This window comes from Halichoerus grypus, chromosome 6 (genome assembly GCF_964656455.1).
Source record: "Halichoerus grypus chromosome 6, mHalGry1.hap1.1, whole genome shotgun sequence".
In the NCBI taxonomy this organism is placed as follows: Eukaryota; Metazoa; Chordata; class Mammalia; order Carnivora; family Phocidae; genus Halichoerus; species Halichoerus grypus.
This window is the reverse complement of record NC_135717.1, coordinates 80,157,598-80,177,561: the sequence shown is the minus strand read 5'-3', so window position 1 is coordinate 80,177,561 and position 19,964 is coordinate 80,157,598. Positions and strand designations below refer to the sequence as shown.

General features: G+C 40.7%; 1 protein-coding gene and 1 long non-coding RNA gene across 5 annotated transcripts in view; both read left to right on the top strand.

Moving 5' to 3' along the window:
* The window catches only part of PARP11 (poly(ADP-ribose) polymerase family member 11), a 41,347-nt gene extending 37,302 nt beyond the window's left edge, over positions 1 to 4,045 (top strand). For all 4 annotated transcript variants that reach the window (XM_036082100.2, XM_078075489.1, XM_036082101.2 and 1 more), the window contains one exon: positions 1,092 to 4,045. In XM_036082100.2, the coding sequence (XP_035937993.1) occupies positions 1,092 to 1,408 (317 nt within the window). In that variant the 3' untranslated portion in view covers positions 1,409 to 4,045. The remainder of the gene's footprint in view (positions 1 to 1,091) is intronic.
* The window catches only part of LOC144382337 (uncharacterized), a 1,106,857-nt gene that overhangs the window by 484,630 nt on the left and 602,263 nt on the right, over positions 1 to 19,964 (top strand). The window lies entirely within an intron of this gene.

The following is a 19,964-nucleotide window of genomic DNA, read 5'->3' as shown; positions in this document are numbered from 1 at the left end:
CTAGTATTTTTTGTTTTGATTTTTAGAAAATGGTAGGTAAGAATATTAATGAGCAATAAGGAATATGGGGGAATTCCTCATCTTTTTTCTAATGTTGTGAAAGTCCAAGCTCTCCATTTTATGCCCATTATTCAAGGGAGATGAGGAGAAAAGATAGGAATGGGTGTTTATTTTTCTGGTCTTTATTTCGTACCTTATCTCCAGCAAGAGAGCTGGCTACTACTTAGGATCAAGACATGCTACATTTTCATAAAGTAGATTAATTTTTAAGATAATTACTGAAAAGGCCATCCCATTGATTTAACTGCACGGGGATGGGAAAAGTGTTGCCATAAATCCTGTCAGTATGGCGTAATCTGAGACTTTGCGATTCATTTCCCAAATTTTTCAGAGTAAATATTGCCTTCACGATGTCAGTCTCCTAGGCCTACCCTTTTGGAAGAGTTGATGCTTTATTGAGTTTTCAGATTTTGGTGATGAACCGGTGTGAAGTTGTTCTTCCGGAGTGCTCAGATATGAACAGCATGCACTCTTCGGAAGTCTTTTCGTGGTTATGGGGTTCTATTATCTCCAGAAATATTCTTGACTTGTTACCCTGTAGCAGAGAAATGTGGTTTCTTGGGTTTTGAAGTAATCTCTGCAGACCAGTCATTCTCACTGAGCTCAGCAGAGGGCCGGTCAGTGCTGGACAAGGGCTGCGGGCTGGGGAAGGCAGTGGAGGCAAATAGAAATGAGAGGGAGGCCCATGCAGCTAGAACTCAGCTCTCACCACACGTTTGGTCACAGAAACAGTTTGTCTATGTCATACATACTGGATTTCTTTGTAAGCTTCCTTTCGGAAACGAAGTCTGGTCACTTCATTTTGGCGGGAATAGGGAAGGGTGTTGGTGGTGGGGAATGGGTTGTATAAACAATTTATCCATGGCTTTCTGTTCTCTCTCAGAGATCTACAGACGAGGAAATACCACATCTGTTTTCCTCAGACGATTCCATGTGCCCGTTCCCCTAACAATTAGAGTGTTTTGCTTGTGTTTCATATGTTCTTCAGAGTAATCCTGGCTTTTTTTTTTTTTTGGTCCTTTTTGTTTAAGGAACCTATTTTGCTAGAGATGCTATTTACTCCAGTCGCTTCTGCAAAGATGACATAAAACATGGAAACACATTCCAAATTCATGGCGTCAGCTTGCAACAGCGGCATCTGTTTAGAACGTATAAATCTATGTTTCTCGCTCGAGTGCTAATTGGAGATTACATAAATGGAGACTCCAAATACATGCGACCTCCTTCCAAAGATGGGAGCTATGTGAATTTATATGACAGCTGTGTGGATGATACCTGGGACCCAAAGATCTTTGTGGTGTTTGATGCCAACCAGATCTATCCTGAGTACTTAATAGACTTTTATTGATTTCACTTCCAAATCTCAGTGGTCAAGGAGGTTCTGTGCTTTTTTTGCAGGAAGATTTGCTCTCTTGTCATCTAGCCACTAAATGTTCACTATCTGATACTTTTGAAACAGATATGAAAAAAAAGTGGCCTCCATATAAAAAGACATACTGACTTTAAGGTTGGTTTTTTGTTGTTTTGTTTTTGTCCGTTGCTCGTAGTCTTGTTTGTTAAAGATTGATACGATACCATTGCCATTTTAACACAGAGGCGAAAGGTAGCACTCAAAACTGAATCAGCTGAGTCTCAATTAACATGATCATTCAGAGTCTGTAAAGTTTACGTGTGTGTTATATTTATTCATATATATGTCCAAAAAATAAAAAACCAGACATAACTGTGTCCCTTCAGAGGAATTGATCCTTTGTAAATTGAATCCTGACATTATTATCCACCAATCAATACGTTGCCTTGTTGGTCTTCCAAAGTGGGGATTTAAAACCTCGAAGCAGGCTGAGTACCGTGGGAGAAATTAGAAATAAAAATGTTATTTACAGAGCTGCCAGACCAGCCGAAGGTGAGAGTCAAGGTAGAGTGTCCTGTTTCTGATTGCCCAGGGGAGCAGGCTGCCGTCTCAGACCACTCATGTCATTCTCTTATCTCCTACGTCAGAATTGACAACGTGCTGCAGACTGTAGTTAGCCCGCAGTTCACCCACCAGGGCTCTTGAATTCTCGTACTATGACTCACTGCACACACTGTTTCTTGCCTCTTCAGAGTGAAACATTTATTTCTTTTCCAAAACATGTATTTTTCCCTTTGCTTTGGGGTCCCTACAATAATTACTTGTAAGATTTCTTATCTGCTCCCTATCACACACAGCTATTCAACAGCGATTCATAATATTCACATTTTTAAGTTGGATCTCCCCATTTTGAATCACTGCAGAAGGCATGGGGTGCTTGGAACAAATCTGGTTTAGTCTTTTGAGTAGTAAATCGACAATCTGCTAACACTTGAAAAGTTAGATCTAGTTCATAATCGTGTAATGGAAGTTTGTTTACCCATTCCATCTCTTTTGCTTTATTCTATTCTAAAGAAGAATAAGTAATGTTGGAACAGCTTCCTGCCCCTAGAGGTATTCTGGCAGAGGCTAGACAACAACTTGGCAGAAATGTCATACAAGAGTTCAGGTGTCAGATGGAGGAATTGGCCATATGATGGTTGAGTGTTTCCCCACCTTTATTTTCCATGATTCTACCTGGAAAAAAAAAAAAAAAAAAGAACACCTGTGTCAAGCCTCGCCAGAAAACCTTTCCTAACTCAGTCTAATACTGAATTCTCTCTCCATTATCCTCATTCAGTTTTGACTGAGAAATTGTGAACGTAATTGAACTTTTCAGGGAAAAGCCAGTAAATGTCCATGCCTGTGTTGTTCATTTCAATCATTTGCACTGGGAAAGCATCTAGAAATCATAAAAATGAAGAGTATGGACCAAGATTAGGCATGGTAATTCTTCAACTGCCATATATCCCCAGATTTTTATTGTAGCCCAAAATACATGTAACTGTACAGTTGAAAGTAAGTAGTACACAGGAAACTGTTATGTACAATACTTTGAAACCAAGCAGCAACAAAGATTTCCTGACTCAGATGTGCACACTAACATCCGTTTACATGAAATGCTGTGAATATTTAGGAAGAGCCCATTTTAGAAACATGCAGAGATTATCATGGAAATAATTGGAAGAAAAGTCACCAGGCTACCTTGTGAGAGGTAGCAAACTATTGCTCTAGTTTCATTCACAAAAGAACAATGTTAGAGACCTTAGGAATTCAGATTTTGAAAATCTTTTTATTCTATTTATTTGTTATTTACACACCAAAAAAATGTTACAGTAATCCCCACTTCAACATGGCTGTCCTTTTTTTTCAGTTTAACACAATTGCCCTTCCCATCACTGGAATGGAATAACTGTCGTAGCATTTGGGAGTTATTCTTGTAGATGTGCAGATCTTATCTCAAGGTGTGACTAAGAGCCCAGAATTGAGGTTTGCAAGGCAGTCAGTATGAACTCTGAACTTAACTAGTTGGCTCAGATGTAGTAAATAGAGTGCATTGCAATAGACATTGTAAGAAAGAATTCTGTTGTTCTTGTCTGACAATGTACTGCCAATTCCCCTTTTATAAGGAAGAACTAATTTTGATAAATTTTTCAATGTGATAGTGTAGCATTAATTCATATTAAAATTCTGTTCGTTTTGGTCAATAGATTGGGTTGAGAAATCCTAATTAATATATAATAGACTAGACGCAACCATCTGTCCCCTTTTCCTCTTGTCCTCACATAGTATGCGTGGGGAGAGTAAAGAGAACCTATTCCAGATTAAGGAATAAATAATTTTTAAAATTCTACATTGAACAAATTCTAGCTGATAGTGACTTTTGTTTTTCACTTTGATGTCAGCCTCAGGGTAAAAAAAAATGTGTTTATAAGAAACAGTTTCATAAATCTTGCAGCTATGAACAGGAAGGTTTTTATATTAGTGCAACTTTCATTTCTAGACTGTTATGGTGATGATAAAGCATTTGGAGCCATTTTTGATATGTGACTATATTGTTTTTACATGTGGTGATTAAAGCTTTCCGTAGCAGGGCTTGGTTGTCTGTGTATGCCATATATTTGTTTCTGTGATTTCTGCGTCTCATCTCCACCTTGCATTACTTAAGCCTGCATTTGCAGCTCAAACTTAATGGGCCCTCAAGAAGTCTGTTGCCTCTAACTCTTATATAACCTACTTACAGATGGGGGGAAGTCTCTTGTTCTTGGTTTAAGTCATCGTGAGCAACAGCTAATCAAATGATCCATGGGAAAATCATTTACTCTGCTATTGAAACTTCCAAAACAGTTCAAGGCCAAGCGCCTACAGACAGTGTCCTTTACTCTCAGTGTGCTCCCCCAGCTCAGAGGAGCAATTCTGGGGGTGTATCTACATGCACCTGAGGAGCATGCTTCCCGCAGTTCATCCAGCCTCCAGCCACTCCTAGGATGTCCACAGTAAGTTTTTGAAGCAAATTAGATATTTCATTTGATCTTTAAGCTTTTGATGCCAAAAACGGGAGCTATCCGAAGATGTCTTAATTTTACAGGTGAGAGACATGAGAGACAGAATGATCAAGGCTTACCTGTGGAGGAGGGAGACAAGATGGCAGAAGAGTAGGGGACTCGTTTCATCTGGTCCCTTGAATTTTAGCTAGATATCTATCAAATCATTCTGAACACCTATGAATTCAACCTGAGATGTAAGAAAAAGAACTGCTGGAATTCTACAACTAGAAAAGCGACCACTTTTTGCAAGGTAGGAGGTGCAGAGAAGTGAATCTGAGGGGATATATCGGAAGATAAATGGAGGGGGGTGGGGGAAGCCTCCGTAAGCCAGCAACCAGAAAGTGATATAGCCCCGGAGCGTGAAATCAGAACCTTTAGAAATCTGCTCCAGTGAAAGACATCCCTGCCTGAAAGGTGCTCAGGTGGCGACGTGGGGCAGAATCCTAGGTGGGACAGTATGGTCTCAGGATCCCTGGGGTCACAGAAAGAACGGGGGTGCCTGAGCCAGCAGAGTTCCCAAGGATTGGGAGCGGGGAAACCAGCTATGGTCAATGAGCCCAGGAGGGGGCTCTCAATTGGTTTGCCATAAACCCCGAACCGTGGCATGATCAGGCAGCCACTGTCCCTGAGGGGAACCTGCAAAGGGCAGAACTGTGGCAACCCTCCTCCTTCCCCCAGGAGGATTGGCGCGGGTGTGAACCACAGGAGTCTGCAGAGTTTGGTGCACACAAGTGAAGACTGCTTTTACCTGAGGGTTTACTGAAGAGAGGGGGCTGCGATCTTTCAGCTCCAGGGCTGGAGAGCAGGGTACCACCATTTTTATTTTCATCCTCTAAAGGGGCGCGGAAAGCCTTTAGGGAACAAAAGCCACATAGAGCAACCCAAAACAGCTTACACGGAACTCGGCCCCTTGGCAAGGGGCAGTGCAACTCCACCCAGGTGAAGATACCTAAGAATCAGCACAGCAGGCCCCTCCCCCAGAAGACCAGCTGGAACATCAGGTGAATACCAAGTTTACGGAGCACACAGAACTGCAAAACTCCAGCGCTAGGGGAAAATAGTATATAGAATTTGAGATTCTTTTTCCTCATGATTCTTTTATTTTTCAGTTTCAGTTTCCTTTTCTTTTTTTTCCTTTTCAACTGGTTTCTTATTTTATCAACTCTTTGTTTTTAAGTCCTTTTTAAACTTTCATTTTTACATTTACATTTTATAGATATATTCTTCATTTTTGGCTTCCTTTCACTGTATTGCATTTTATTTTTGTATATGTATAAGTTTTGCTTTCTTTAAAATTTGGGATTTAGTGTCTTCTAACAAAGAGACCAAAATACACCCGAGACCAAGTGGATCACCCTATTTTGTCCACCTGGAAGATTATATTCTCTCCTTTTCCCCTTTTTTTTCTTTTTCTTTTCTCTTTTGGTTTCTGACCTCTTCAGATTTTTCTAGTGTGTATTTCACTTGGGTCGTGGTTGATATTTTTTATTGTGTTCTCTCATTCATTGTTCTCTGGGAAAAATGACTAGAAGGAGGAATTCACAACAAAAGAAAGAACCAGAGGTAATACTCTCTGACACAGATCTAATCGATATGGATATAAGTAAAATATCAGAGCTGGAATTCAGAATAACAATTATAAAGTTACTAGCTGGGCTTTAAAAAAGCATAAAAGACATTAGAAAATCTCTTAGTGCAGAAATAAAGTCTAATCAGGCTGAAATTAAAAACGCTTTCACTGAGATGCAGTCTTAAATGGATGCTCTAACAGCTAGGGTAAATGAGGCAGAAGAGAGTGTCAGTGACATAGAAGACAAGATGATGGAAAGGAAGGAAGTTGAGGAAAAGAGAGAAAAACAACTAATGGACTGTGAGGGGAGGCTTTGAGAAATCAGTGATTCCATAAAGTGAAACAATATTAGAATTATTGGGGTCCCAGAGGAAGAAGAAAGAGAGAGAGGGACAGAAAGTATATTTGAGCAAATCATAGCTGAGAACTTCCCTCATCTGGGGAAGGAAACAAGCATTCAAGTCCAAGAGGTAGAGAGAACCCCCCTCAAAATCAATAAAAATAGATCAACACCCTGACGTATAATAGTGAAGCTTGCAAATTTCAGAGATAAAGAGAAAATTCCGAAAGCATTTCAAGATAAGAGATCCTTAACCTGCAATGGTAGAAACATTAGACTGGCAGAAGACCTATCCACAGAGGCCTGGCAGGCCAGAAAGGGCTGTATGATATATTCAGGGTACTAAATGAGAAAAACATGCAGCCAAGAATACTTTATCCAGCAAGGCTGTCACTCAGAATGGAAGGAGAGATAAAGAGCTTCCAGGACAAACAGAAACTAAAAGAATTTGTGATCACTAAACCAGCCCTGCAAGAAATATTAAAGGGGATCTTGTAAGTGAAGAGAGAGCCCAAAAGTAACATAGACCAGAAAGAAACAGAGACAATCTACAGAAACAGGGACTTTACAGGTAATACAATGGCACTAAATTCATATCTTTCAATAGTTACTTTGAATGTAAATGAGCTAAATGCTCCAATAAAAAAGACACAGGGTATCAGATTGATAAAAAAGCAAGACCCATCCATATGCTGTCTACAAGAGACTCATTTTAGACCTGAAGACACGTCCAGATTGAAAGTGAGGAGGTGAAGAACCATTTATCATGATAATGGACATCAAAAGAAACCTGGGGTAGCAATCATATCAGACAAATTAGATTTTAAGCCAAAGACTGTAATAAGGAATGAAGAGGGACACTATATCATACTTAAAGGGTCTATCCAACAAGAAGCTCTAACAGAAATATTTATGCTCCTAGTTTGGGAGCAGCCAATTATGTAAACCAGTTAATAACAAAATTAAAGAAATACATTGATAATACAATAATAGTAGGGGACTTCAACACCCCACTCATAGCAATGGACAGATCTAAGCAGAAGAGCAACAAGGAAACAAGGGCTTTGAAAGACACACTGGACCGGATGGACTTCACAGATACATACAGAGTATTCCATCCTAAAGCAACAGAATACACATTCTTCTTGAGTGCACATGGAACATTCTCCGGAATAGATCACACACTGGGTCACAAATCAGGTCTCAATCGGTACCAAAAGATTGGGATTATTCCCTGCATATTCTCAGACCACAATGCTTTGAAATTGAACTCAATCACAAGAGGAAATTTGCAAGGAACTCAAACACTTGGAGATTAAAGAGCATCCTCCTAACGAATGAATGGGTCAACCAGGAAATTAAAGAAGAATTTAAAAGATTCATGGAAACAAAGTGAACACACCTGTTCAAAACCTTTGGGATACAGAAAAGGTGGTACTAAGAGGGAAGTACATAGCAGTACGAGCCTTTCTCAAAAAATTAGAAAAATCTCAAATACACAAGCTAACCTTACACCTAAAGGAGCTGGAGAAAGAACAGCAAATAAAGCCTAAACCAAGCAGGAGAAGAGAAATAATAAAGATCAGAGCAGAAATCAATGAAATCGAAACCAAAAGAACAGTAGAACAGATCAGGGAAACTAGACGCTGCTCCTTTGAAAGAATAAGATCAATAAACCCATAGCTAGACTTATCAAAAAGAAAAGAGAAAGGACCCAAATTAATAAAATCATGAATGAAAGAGGAGAGATCACAACCAACACCAAGGAAATACAATTTTAAGAACATATTTTGAGCAACTATATGCCAACAAATTAGACAATCTGGAAGAAATGGATGCATTCCTGGAAACCTATAAACTGCCAAAACTGAAACAGGAAGAAATAGAAAACTGGAACAGACCCATAACCAGCAAAGAAATTGACAGTAATCAAAAATCTCCCAACAAGAGTCCAGGGCTAGATGACTTCCCAGGGGAATTCTTCCAAACATTTAAGAAGAACTAATACCTATTCTTCTGAAGCTGTTTCAAAAAATAGAAATGGAAGGAAAACTTCTAAAGTTGTTCTATGAGGCCAGCATTACCTTGATCCCCAAACTAGACAAGGACCCCATCAGAAAGGAGAATTACAGACCAATATTCCTGATGAACATGGATGCCAAAATTCTCACCGAGATACTAACCAATAGGATCCAACAGTACATTAAAAGGATTATTCACCACGACCAAGTGGGATTTATTCCTGGGCTGCAAGGGTGGTTCAACATTCACAAGTCAATCAATGTGATACATTCCATTAATAAAAGAAAGGACAAGAACCATATGAACCTCTCAGTTGATGAAGAAAAAGCATTTGACAAAATACAGCATCCTTTCTTGATTAAAACTCTCCACAGTGTAGGAATAGAGGGAACATACCTCAATATCATAAAAGCCATATATGAAAAGCCCACAGTGAATATCATTCTCAATGGGGAAAAACTGAGAGCTTTTTCCCTAAGGTCAGGAACACGACAGGGATGCCCACTCTCGCCACTGTTGTTCAACATAGTACTAGAAGTCCTAGCCTCAGCAATCAGACAACAAAAAGAAATAAAAGGCATTCAAATTGGCAAAGAAGAAGTCAAACTCCCACTCTTCGCAGATGACATACTTTATGTGGAAAACCCAAAAGACTCCACCCCAAATTACTAGAACTCATACAGCAATTCAGCAACATGGTAGGATATAAAATCAATGCACAGAAATAAGTTGCATTTCTACACACTAACAATGAGACAGAAGAAAGAGAAATTAAGGAATCAATTCCATTTACAATTGCACCAAAAACCGTAAGACACCTAGCACTAAACCTAACCAAAGAGGTAAAAGATCTGTACTCTAAAAACTACAGAATACTTATGAAAGAAATTGAGGAAGACACACAGAAAAGGAAAAACATCCCATGCTCATGGATTGGAAGAATAAATGTTGTTAAAATGTCTGAGCTACCCAGAGCAATCTACACATTCAATGCAGTCCCCACCAAAATACCATCAACATTTTTCACAGCTGGAACAAATAATCCCAAAATTTGTATGGAACCAGAAAAGACCCGAATAGCCAGAGGAATGTTGAAAAAGAAAACCAAAGCTGGTGGCATCACAATACCAGATGTCAAACTATATTACAAAGCTATAATCATCAAGACAGCATGGTATTGGCACAAAAACAGACACACAGAGCAATGGAACAGAATAGAGAAGCCAGAAATGGACCCTCAACTCTATGGTCAACCAATCTTCAACAAAGCAGGAAAGAATATCCAATGGATAAAGGATGGTTTCTTCCATTAATGGTGCTGGGAAAATTGGACAGCCACATGTAAAAGAATGAAACTGGACCATTTTCTTACACTATGCACAAAGATAAAGTGGAGGAAAGACCTAACTATGAGACAGGAATCCATCAAAATCATAGAGGAGAACACAGACAGCAACCTCTTCGACCTTGGCTGCAACAACTTCTTGCTAGACATGTCTCCAAAGGCAAGGGAAACAAAAGCAAAAATGAACTATTGGGACTTCATCCAGATAAAAAGCTTCTGCACAGCAAAGGAAACAGTCAACAAAACTAATGGGAGAAGATATTTGCAAATGACATATAAGATAAAGGGCTAGTATCCAAAATCTATAAAGATCTTACCAAACTCAACACCCAAAAACCAAATAATCCAGTGAAGAAATGGGCAGAAGACATGAACAGACATTTCTCCAAAGAAGACATACAAATGGCTAACAGACACATGAAAAAATGCTCCAACATCACTTAGTATCAGGGAAATCCAAATCAAAACCACAATGAGATACCACCTCACACCAGTCTGAATGACTAAAATTAACAAGACAGAAAACAAATGTTGGTGAGGATGAGGAGAAAGGGGAACCCTCTTACACTGTTGGTGGGAATGCAAGCTGTTATAGCCACTCTGTAAAACAGTATGGAGGTTCCTCAAGAAGTTAAAAATAGAGCTACCCTACGACCCAGCAATTGCACTACTGGGTATTTACCCCAAAGATACAAATGTAGTGATCCAAAGGGGCACCTGCACCCCAATGTTTTTAGCAGCAATGTCCACAATAGCCAAATGTGGAAAAAGCCCAGATGTCCATCGACAGATGAATAGATCAAGAAGATGTGGTATATATATATACAGTGGAATACTCAGCCTCAGAAAGGATGAATACTTACTATTTATATCCATGTGGATGGAACTGGAGGGTATTATGATAAGTGAAATAAGTCAATCAGAGAAAGAATTATCGCATGGTTTCACGCATATGTGGACTATAAGAAACAGCGCAGAGGAACATAGGGGAAGGGAGGGAAAACTGAATGGGAAATCATCAGAGAGGGAGAAAAACCATGAGAGACTCTTAATCATAGGAAACAAACTGAGGATTGCTGGAGGGGAAGGGGGTTATAGGGTAACTGGGTGATGGGTATTAAGGAGGGCCCATATGATGAGCACTGGGTGTTATACGCAACTGATGAATTACTGAACTCTACATCTGAAACTAATGATGCACTATATATTGGCTGATTGAATCTAAAAAAAAAAAAAAAAGGCTTACCTGTGGAAACAAATCAAGTTTTCTGTTCACTAAAATCATGTCCCAGTCTGTATAAATGTTGGCCTATTGGTAAGGCTCAGTGTGATGAAATGCAACTCTGATGGTATGAAAATGTGATGTCTTTACAAGTTCTGTTCCTAGGCCATCCCAGATTTGAGGCCGCCTGTCAGGTCACCAAGGAATAGCAGTGGGAGCAGTCTGACAGCGGCCCTAGTTGTCCTGGAGCCCCACATTGTCCGTTCTCCTTGGGGAAGGATGTTCTGTTTGTTTTTAAATAAACATTGTATTTTGTTTAAAATGAAGAGTCTATTTCTAGATGAAATTACACATTCTGTACTTGTAAAAAAAGGAAGAATAAAAGGTAATGGAAAATAACAAGGAAAGGAAAGACAAACAAAGCCTTATCAAAAATTAGTTTTTATTAGAAACTTTAGCACAAGGAGTTGATTTATTTTTACCCCATTTGCACTGTATGCAGGAAGAGGTTTGGTGAAAACAAGTTGCCCTGCCTCATTTCCTATGAATAATTTTTTCGTGTCACTTGGGGCAACACTGATAGAAGAGATGAACATTTCAAAGAAATACGAAATACACAATTATTGGGGGCTGCCTGGTTTTTGTGAGTAATACATACAGGAGACATGAGGCCTACATATCCAGGAAAGATGTTCTAAATTCATCCATGAAAGCTTCACTTTTTTGCAGAGGTGGTTCACTTCTCATGTTCCAGAGACTGCAGGCTGGAAGGTGGTGGAGAGCTTCTGCTGTCTCTTTCCCCTGCCCCCTTCCTGTACTGAGCTGCACCTGACCCATCACAGGTAAAAAGATGTCTTGGTTATTCTTAACACTGAGACAGTAAATTCCTTGCTATTACTGAGTTAAGTCGCCGGCTGCAAGATTATGTAATCCATTTTCTCAGCTCTAATTGCTTGGCTTTCATTCTTCAGCACTGCAGGCTGAGAACTTGGCTTTCATTTGAACTTTCTCACTGTGTGGCAATGTCGCTAAGAATTTAACATTGGTTTTATTCATTTTTAAGTGGCTTCTCATGAGTTTGGAACACAGGGTAATGCCAAAGACACTTGTTTTTCTGCAGCTTTTTAGCCTTGCTGTACCCTCTACCAAGAGGTTATACAGTAAGCTGATTCTGACTCCAGCTTATGCTAACCTCACTAGGGTAAACCAGCTTAGGAGAATCACAATCCAGGATTTAATCCAAATCATTTTTGCAATATTAATTATAAATTCAGATTGTACTTCTTGGGTTTTCTTGTTCCTTTAAAAAAAAAAAATCCCTTTTCTTGAAGGGCTCATTATGCTTTAATGTCTCCTGGCTAACGCATGGAAGCTGCAGGCATTATAAGCTCACATTTGATTAACATTCTTAGAGAATTCAGTGTTCAAGCCCAGTTCCTCCTCTTTATTCCTTTAAGAAGGAGATCAAGCACCATCTTGGGAGTTGCTGATCTGAGTTTTATTTCTAGCTTTGATGTTTGACTCAGTGTGACCTTGGATAAATCAGCAGAGGGGAAGGTTCACTTTTCAGAAGGTGAGGTTTATGAAAGACTCTTGTTAAAAGTAAAAGACCTGACAGAGTATGGTTAGATTCCTCTAGGCAGCATCTGACCTGACTCAGGATGGTTTTTGAGTTGGGGTCAAGAAAGTATAGTAGCAGGGATCATGATGCATTATGAAGCAAGAGTTTGGAATAGGAAAGGAAGGGAATTGCCCTGCTTCTCCCTGAACCTCTCCTGCCATTCCATCCCCCTTTCCTTTCAAGTTCCGCACTCAGAGGTCCTGCGGTGTGCCAGGCAGTGAACAAGTCAAGCATGGCCTCTGCTCTCATGGAACTCAAAGTCTAGCAGGGAGGAAGGGAAGGCTGTAACAAGAGCGATATGCTTTCCCAAAAGGGGAGTTCAGGCCTGTGACAACGGGACCTAACCTATCCTAGAGAATTACAGAAGCCTCCCCAAGAAGTGACATTTCAATGTGGAGACCTGAAAGATGAGTGGGTGTTTATTAGGTGAAGGATTGATTTTAGTCCCCCAGCCACACCCAATGGTGTCACATCAGGCTTTCAGGAGATGAGAGGAACAAGGTGTGGGGAGGAGGCAGATTGTAGCATTTTTATCATATCATTAAAATTAAGGTGACAGAATCCAAGCCTCCTTAAGAACTAGCATGTGTTGCCCCCAACCCCACACCTGGCCCTGGGAGTCAGCCTTAAGGGAACTAGAACCAGCACTAGGGTACATGGAGAGAAGAGCAGAGATTGTGTAGGTCTTTGTACAACTTACTAGGAGAATGAAGATGCTTGTTAGGTAGACTTGTGTATTCTTGCCCCCGTGCCTTTGCTCATGCCTTGCTGCTTCCCCCAGAACACATACTTGCCTACCTCTCTTCTTCCTCCAAAGTCCTATCTATCTGAAGCATGGTCCCTGGAGTCAGATGACGAAGTTGAACCCTGGCTCTACCACTCACCAGCTAGCTTACCTTGGAGAGGTTTCTCAGCCTCTCTGTGATTCAGTTTCCATATCGATAATTGGGGATAATAATAATGCCTACCTCATGTGATGAAATCATTCCTGTAGAGTACATGGATAATGCCTGGCATATAGTAAGCTTCAGTCAATGTTAGTGGTTATTGACTTATAAGACCCTTCCTGTTTTTGGAAGTGTTCTGTAGCTAATTCAACCTCACAGATCTGGGATTCTTACAGGATTCACGTTACACTTGCAGTTAGGGCCATACTTTATTTTTTTCTTAGCATTTACTTGGTCAGCGGCCTTCAGCCAAAGACCACCAGAAGCAGTCCTGTAGTTAGTTAAACAAGTTGGGTTGTAGTGAGGGAGAACACAGACCCTGAGGAACTGTGGTGTGTCCCGGTAAGAGTGTTAGAAAGAACTTATCATAGGATTTGGGCTTTGCTTGGGTGATTTGGGGTGGCATCTAAGGAAGTGGGGTTTTGCCCTCGATTGGATGCTGTCAGACAACAGGGTGAGTTTTTGATTGGGTATCTCAGTAACTCTTATCTGGCTGGGAAGACTAGGCAGGGGATGAGCCGTAATTTGTAAAGCAGTAGCAATCTCTCATTTTGGCTGAAAGATGGAGATGTTTGGTATTCTGCAGGTGGACAGTGACCTTATTTTTGTGCTTAGACAAAACTATGAAGTGGCCTTGCTTTGTCTCATTTTATTCTATTCTCCAATAACCTTGTCTGAGGTTCGAATTCTGTGAGATAGTTTAGGTTCTACAGGAGAATAACGTGACGTAGCCTGAGTGCCAGGCCAGTTTCTAAATGTCAGGGGCTGATCTTTTTGTCCTTCTCAACTTGTTAAATAATTGTTTTACTTGAGCTAGTTTTCTTCCTTCGGGGAAATTCTAAGTGGATATATTCATTCATTCGACAAAACACTCACTGAGCATCAATCTCTGCTACTCACCAGGCCCATGCTCAGCAAAGGGCACAATGGTTAAAGCCCTGCTTTCAAGGAGTCTAGCTTGAGAGGAGATTTAAAGATTGTCTGCTTCAGTCCATCATTTTGATGGTTTTGATGGCGTAAATGACTTCTTCAACTTTCCCATAAAGAAGTACTCCAGCCTGTGTCCGGACACACTTGGTCACACTAAGCACCCACTCCTGTGAGACAATATTAGTTTAATGCCAAACGTTAGAAAATCTTCCCTGGATCTGTAGTCCCCTCCCGGTATCTTCCACCACTTGGACCCACGTTGACCTAATATTAAAGGCACACAGAACAGGTTTTCTGTGTGTCACCTGTAGCCCCCCTACATAGTCACCACGCGAGAGGTGTAACACATTCTCACATCTCAGTGCTGTACTAGTTACTCATATTTTTCTCAAAAGAATATTCTCATTCAACAAATAATTTAATGTGATCGTGTTTTCTGAACGGCTTTGCTGTTTAGGTCTGTCATGTGGCTGGAGGACAGAGACCGCATTACTGGGCCTTCCTAGGCGGGTGGGCGCCACTGAGGGTGAGAGCAACAAACACTAGGTGGCAGCACCTCCCTTCCGGACTGGCAGTGCCGTCTGGGCGCTGAGTACCCATCTCTGCACTTCGGAGAGCAGGGATAAAGGGACAGACACTCCAGAAACAGTCTCGTTTCTCCCTCTGCCACCAGGCGGGACAGCCCCCACTCAGGGCCACCAGGGTATGCATTTGTCCCATATGTGATCATTGCTGAGGAAAAGGGGGGCCCTTCCCAATAGTGACCTCTTCTAATGTTTTAGAGTCTTGCCTGTTTGAAAGTTCTATACAACCATTCATTCACATGATATCATTTCATCTTATTTTCTTTCCTTTTCTCATATGAAATTTTATTTAGTCCAGCAAATAATTTTTGGGTACTTTCTGAGTCCATAAACACAAAGACAGTTACTCTTCAAAACTTACTTCTTCAGACATAAAATAAAATGAAATATAAAATAGTTTCCAGTTCTCTAACTTCTCTCTGGCCTCATCCTGCTGCTCTTCGTGTACCTGTGGTACTATCTCCTGGGTATGCTCTAGATCATTCGCTTGTTAGAGAGCCCCAAAGTTTCACCAACCTCCTTGACACAGACAAGATACTCAGTTTCTTACAATTGTGAAGTTAGCATCTCAGAAAACAATATGCATATTCTTAGCTCTTTATAAAATGTGTGTCAAATAATACATTATATGTTAAAAAAAAAAAAAAGAAGCTAGCAGGAGGGGAAGAATGAAGGGGGGGAAATCGGAGGGGGAGACGAACCATGAGAGACGATGGACTCTGAAAAACAAAGTGAGGGTTCTAGAGGGGTGGGGGGTGGGGGGATGGGTTAGCCTGGTGATGGGTATTAAAGAGGGCACGTTCTGCATGGAGCACTGGGTGTTATACGCAAACAATGAATCATGGAACACTATATCTAAAACTAATGATGCAATGTATGGGGATTAACATAACATAATAGTAAAAAAAAAAAGAAAAAAAATGTGTGTCAGAAAAGAGAGGCCATAAACTTGGCTTAAAATTGGAATCTATGACATACCAACACACGTTTTTGAATACTTCTCTCAAACTCTGAGGAGTTGAATTTGGTACACTACAGCTTTTTTAAAGGTGTAATTTCATACCATTCCTATGAACCTGGGTGGGGATGGGGTGGTCAGATAATAATTTGCCTCCATGGAGGACAGAACGCCCTGACTCCTGAGGTTGTGTTTCAGTGCCGGAGCTGGCTTAGACCCCAGTCACAGGCATTGTGATTACCAGTCCAGTGATCCTTTGGCATAACTTTGTTGCAATGTGATCTTAGCACAGATACCCTTCATTTAAAAAATAGGTGTATTTTAAGATGAACATTTTGAAAATATATGTGTCATGTGTTTGGCATTCTGTGTTTGAAAAACAATGTGCTATCATGAAAAATAGGTTTTAGAGTCAGACCATCCAGCTCTGCCACTTTCTAGCCATGTGCATTGGAGAGTTGCTAGACTGCTCTGAACTGCTGTTTCCTTGTCTTTTAGTGATGTTTTGAGAATCACCTGTGACTCTGTGAGTATGAAAAGCACTTAGCACTGACATATGCTAGTTGCTCAACACTGAGATAGAATTTTATTACCCATTGAGTAGTTCCAAGAGGAGGGTATCTGTAAGGCAATGGTGGAAGGGGCCAGAAGGTCTGAGAGAAGTCATGCCATAGTGCTGTAGTGCTATAGATCTCAACACAATCCTTCACTTCTCAGAAAGCATAAGAAACATGGAATGCCGGAAAGAAAAACCAAGGCAACATAATAAGCAACATAAATAAGAATATATCTATGATTTATTTTTTTAATATTTATTTATGAGAGAGAGTGTGCAAGCAGGGTGAGAGGCAGAGGGAGAGGGAGAAAGAGAGAATCTCAAGCAGACTCCATACTGAGCGCAGAGCCTGATGCGGGGCCCAATATCACGTCCCTGAGATCATGACCTGAGCCAAAACGAAGAGTTGGACACTTAACCGACTGAGCCACCCAGGAGCCCCAGAATATATCTATGATTTAGATTCCTTACTGTCCATCCATCCCTTGGCTTCCAGACAGATTTGTATCTTGTCCACTCCAGACAGCCCTAGTGGATTGGGAACAAAGCAGAGTTGTGGGTAAGGATAGTAGAATTTTGGGTATCCCTGAGACCCTCCTGTTGAGAATCCTTTGTACATTTTATACTCAACAATAGCAACAATCACCTCTAATGCTTTGGCTTCATCTAGATTATCATAGACTGCAGTTAAGTCACCTGCCATCATTGACTGTCAAGTGCTCGGGGCCAGGTTGTAATTTATCCTCTTTTTTACCAGCAGCATCTAGCTCCATGCCTTGAATATCCACATGTATATTTGTTGGTTTTACAATCAGTTGCATTAACCTGAATCCAGTCTTGGCTCTTCCACCAACTTGGCAAGTCACTTCCTCCTCCTGGGCCTCAGTCCCCCGTCTGTAAAATGAGGAAGTAGTCTGAAGCCCCCTTCTAGCTCTCATCTTCTGCAGGGCACAGCTTTTAGTCTCAAAGCTGCCAACAATAAAAGTAAGATCAATTCTGCAAAGTAATTTATGTTCAAAGTTCTCCAGCTTAGAGTCAGACTTGGACCATAAAATGGAGGGTAGACAGAAAACTAAATAATAAACAAAATATACTAAAATAAAGGGTAAAGTAGCAAAGACTGAGGGTACTTTTAGTATAGCTGGAGGCGTTTTACAGAAAGTTGACCCTCTTGACAGATGACCTTGGAGAGTCCAGTTTATTCTAATAAGAGGAATGACACCACAGGGGGCCATGAGATCTAGCTTGTTACTTCTGAGGTATTCCCCCTGCTGTCACACAGGTTAGATGACATCTGCAGGCAGGAAACAGCCTCATAGGTAATCTAGATCTTGAGGAATGCCCCCAGGTGTCTGGGGCAATGCAGCATAAGTTGTAACTGGCACAGCTCTGGGTGGCAAATCGTCACCAACAGCAGAGAATATGATGGGTTTATAGGAGGCAGCTAGCTGTACTTCATGCCTTTACCTCCTATGTGGGAAAGCAAAGGGATGGGATGACAATAATCTTGAATAAACTCTGAGGACCTAGACAAAATCATATCCCTCAAAAGTAAAGGCTCGTTTTAATAGTACAATTCACTTGTTACAAACCTCACAACTGTTTGGGATCTTTGCTATTGAAATCTGTTCATCTAAGGGGAGAACTCATGACTAACAACAGGTATGTGAATTGTTAAGCGTGTAGCCAGCTCCACAGGTACAACATTCATTTACCTACCAGTGGTACAGTGTGCATTCTGGGTCCCAGGGAAGAAAAAATCTATTTACAGTTTGGACTAATAGAATAGTGAAAAGCCTTCAAAAATATGACATACACCCAATGTACGACTGGGTGGTGGGCACTGCAATAGCATTTGGCAAATTTGAATGAAGTATTTTGGGTGGAAATAAATGAAACCAAATGAACCCACTCATTATTTTTTAATTACCTCTCATTTCCTAAAGAAAAAAAAAGAACCCTTAGTTTTGGTCATATGTGGTTTGTTATTAAAACTACCAAATGAATTCTATAAGTTAGAAAATGTTCATTGTTGCTTTAGTCATTCTGCATTCATTGATCATCTGCTATGTGCCAGATAATAGCCATTCACATACCGGGCCCTTTGTTAGGACTGACTTCAAAGACGAACGATGTATAGTCCTTGCCTTCCAAGAGCTCTTGGCCTGGTGGGGTGACAAATACATAGACAAATAAATGATATTTCCATGTAATAAGTAATAAGTAATTTATCAGAGATACGAATTAATGTGTCATGGGAAATACAAGACGTGCCTGGAGGGTAGAATAAAGGCAAGGCGTTATTATACGTAAATCCTGAAGTTGACAAAAGTGAGAAAGGACAAAAAAAAAATGCAGGCAAAGAGACAAGCATGGGCAAATGTGCAGAGCTGGGATGGGGTCTGTGGGTCTGAGGAAGAGTAAGCAAGTCTGGCAGCACGTTGTGGTTGTATGGGGAAAGCAGAGAGTGGGAGTGGAACAGAATTAAAGGGGATAAAGCTGAAAAGATAGGTCGAAGTCAGATTGGGAAGGGATTTGCATTCCAAGCTAGGGAGTGTGGATTTTGTTTGAGGAACTGACCAAAGTTTTTAAGAAGTTGAGGCACAGGGTGCAAAACTGCATGAGTAGAGATGTCATTGTAGGGATAGAGAATATGGGAGACAGAGCATTGCTGGAGAGTGCAGTGGGCATTAATGTTTTGTCTACCCTACACTGTGCCCATTTCCTGAGAATAGCAGAGATACCTGTTCTCCCATGCCCCATGTGAATTCATGAACCTAATGAGAGCTGCCTTTCTTTTCTTTTTTCTTTTTTTTTTGACATGACCCCACTTCCTTAGCTATAATGATTGTTCTAGGGGGTGCATGCCAGATGCAAGCTGGTCCAATCATACTCCCGTTCTCTTCTCTCTATCCGAGTGTTTGGTCAACATGGGCATGTGACCCAGAGATGTGCCTTGTGCCTTGATAATTCTGAATTTTGAATTGGCACTGAGGGGAAGAACCTTTTTGTCTGATGAAGAATCTCTGAAGTTGCAAATGTAGGGATTCCAGTGGTTATGTCTCATATGTGGAAGAAGTTGGTCTTCAGCAGAGAAAAATGGAAACTAACACATGGGGAGAAGCAGGTATGAGAGACAGAAGGGAAGTGAGTTCTGGTGGCATTTCAGTCCCTGATTCCAGGCATCCCTGAAACTCATTTAATTTCTGCCTGTCCAACAGTTTGGTTAATATGAGCCAATAAATTACCCTTTTTGCCTATGTCGTTACCGTTGAGTTTCTGACACTTGCAGCTAAGAGTCCTGACTACTGAAGATAGGAAGATACCTCTTGATCTTGATCCATCACAGTTTAAAAGATAGTAATGGAGCTC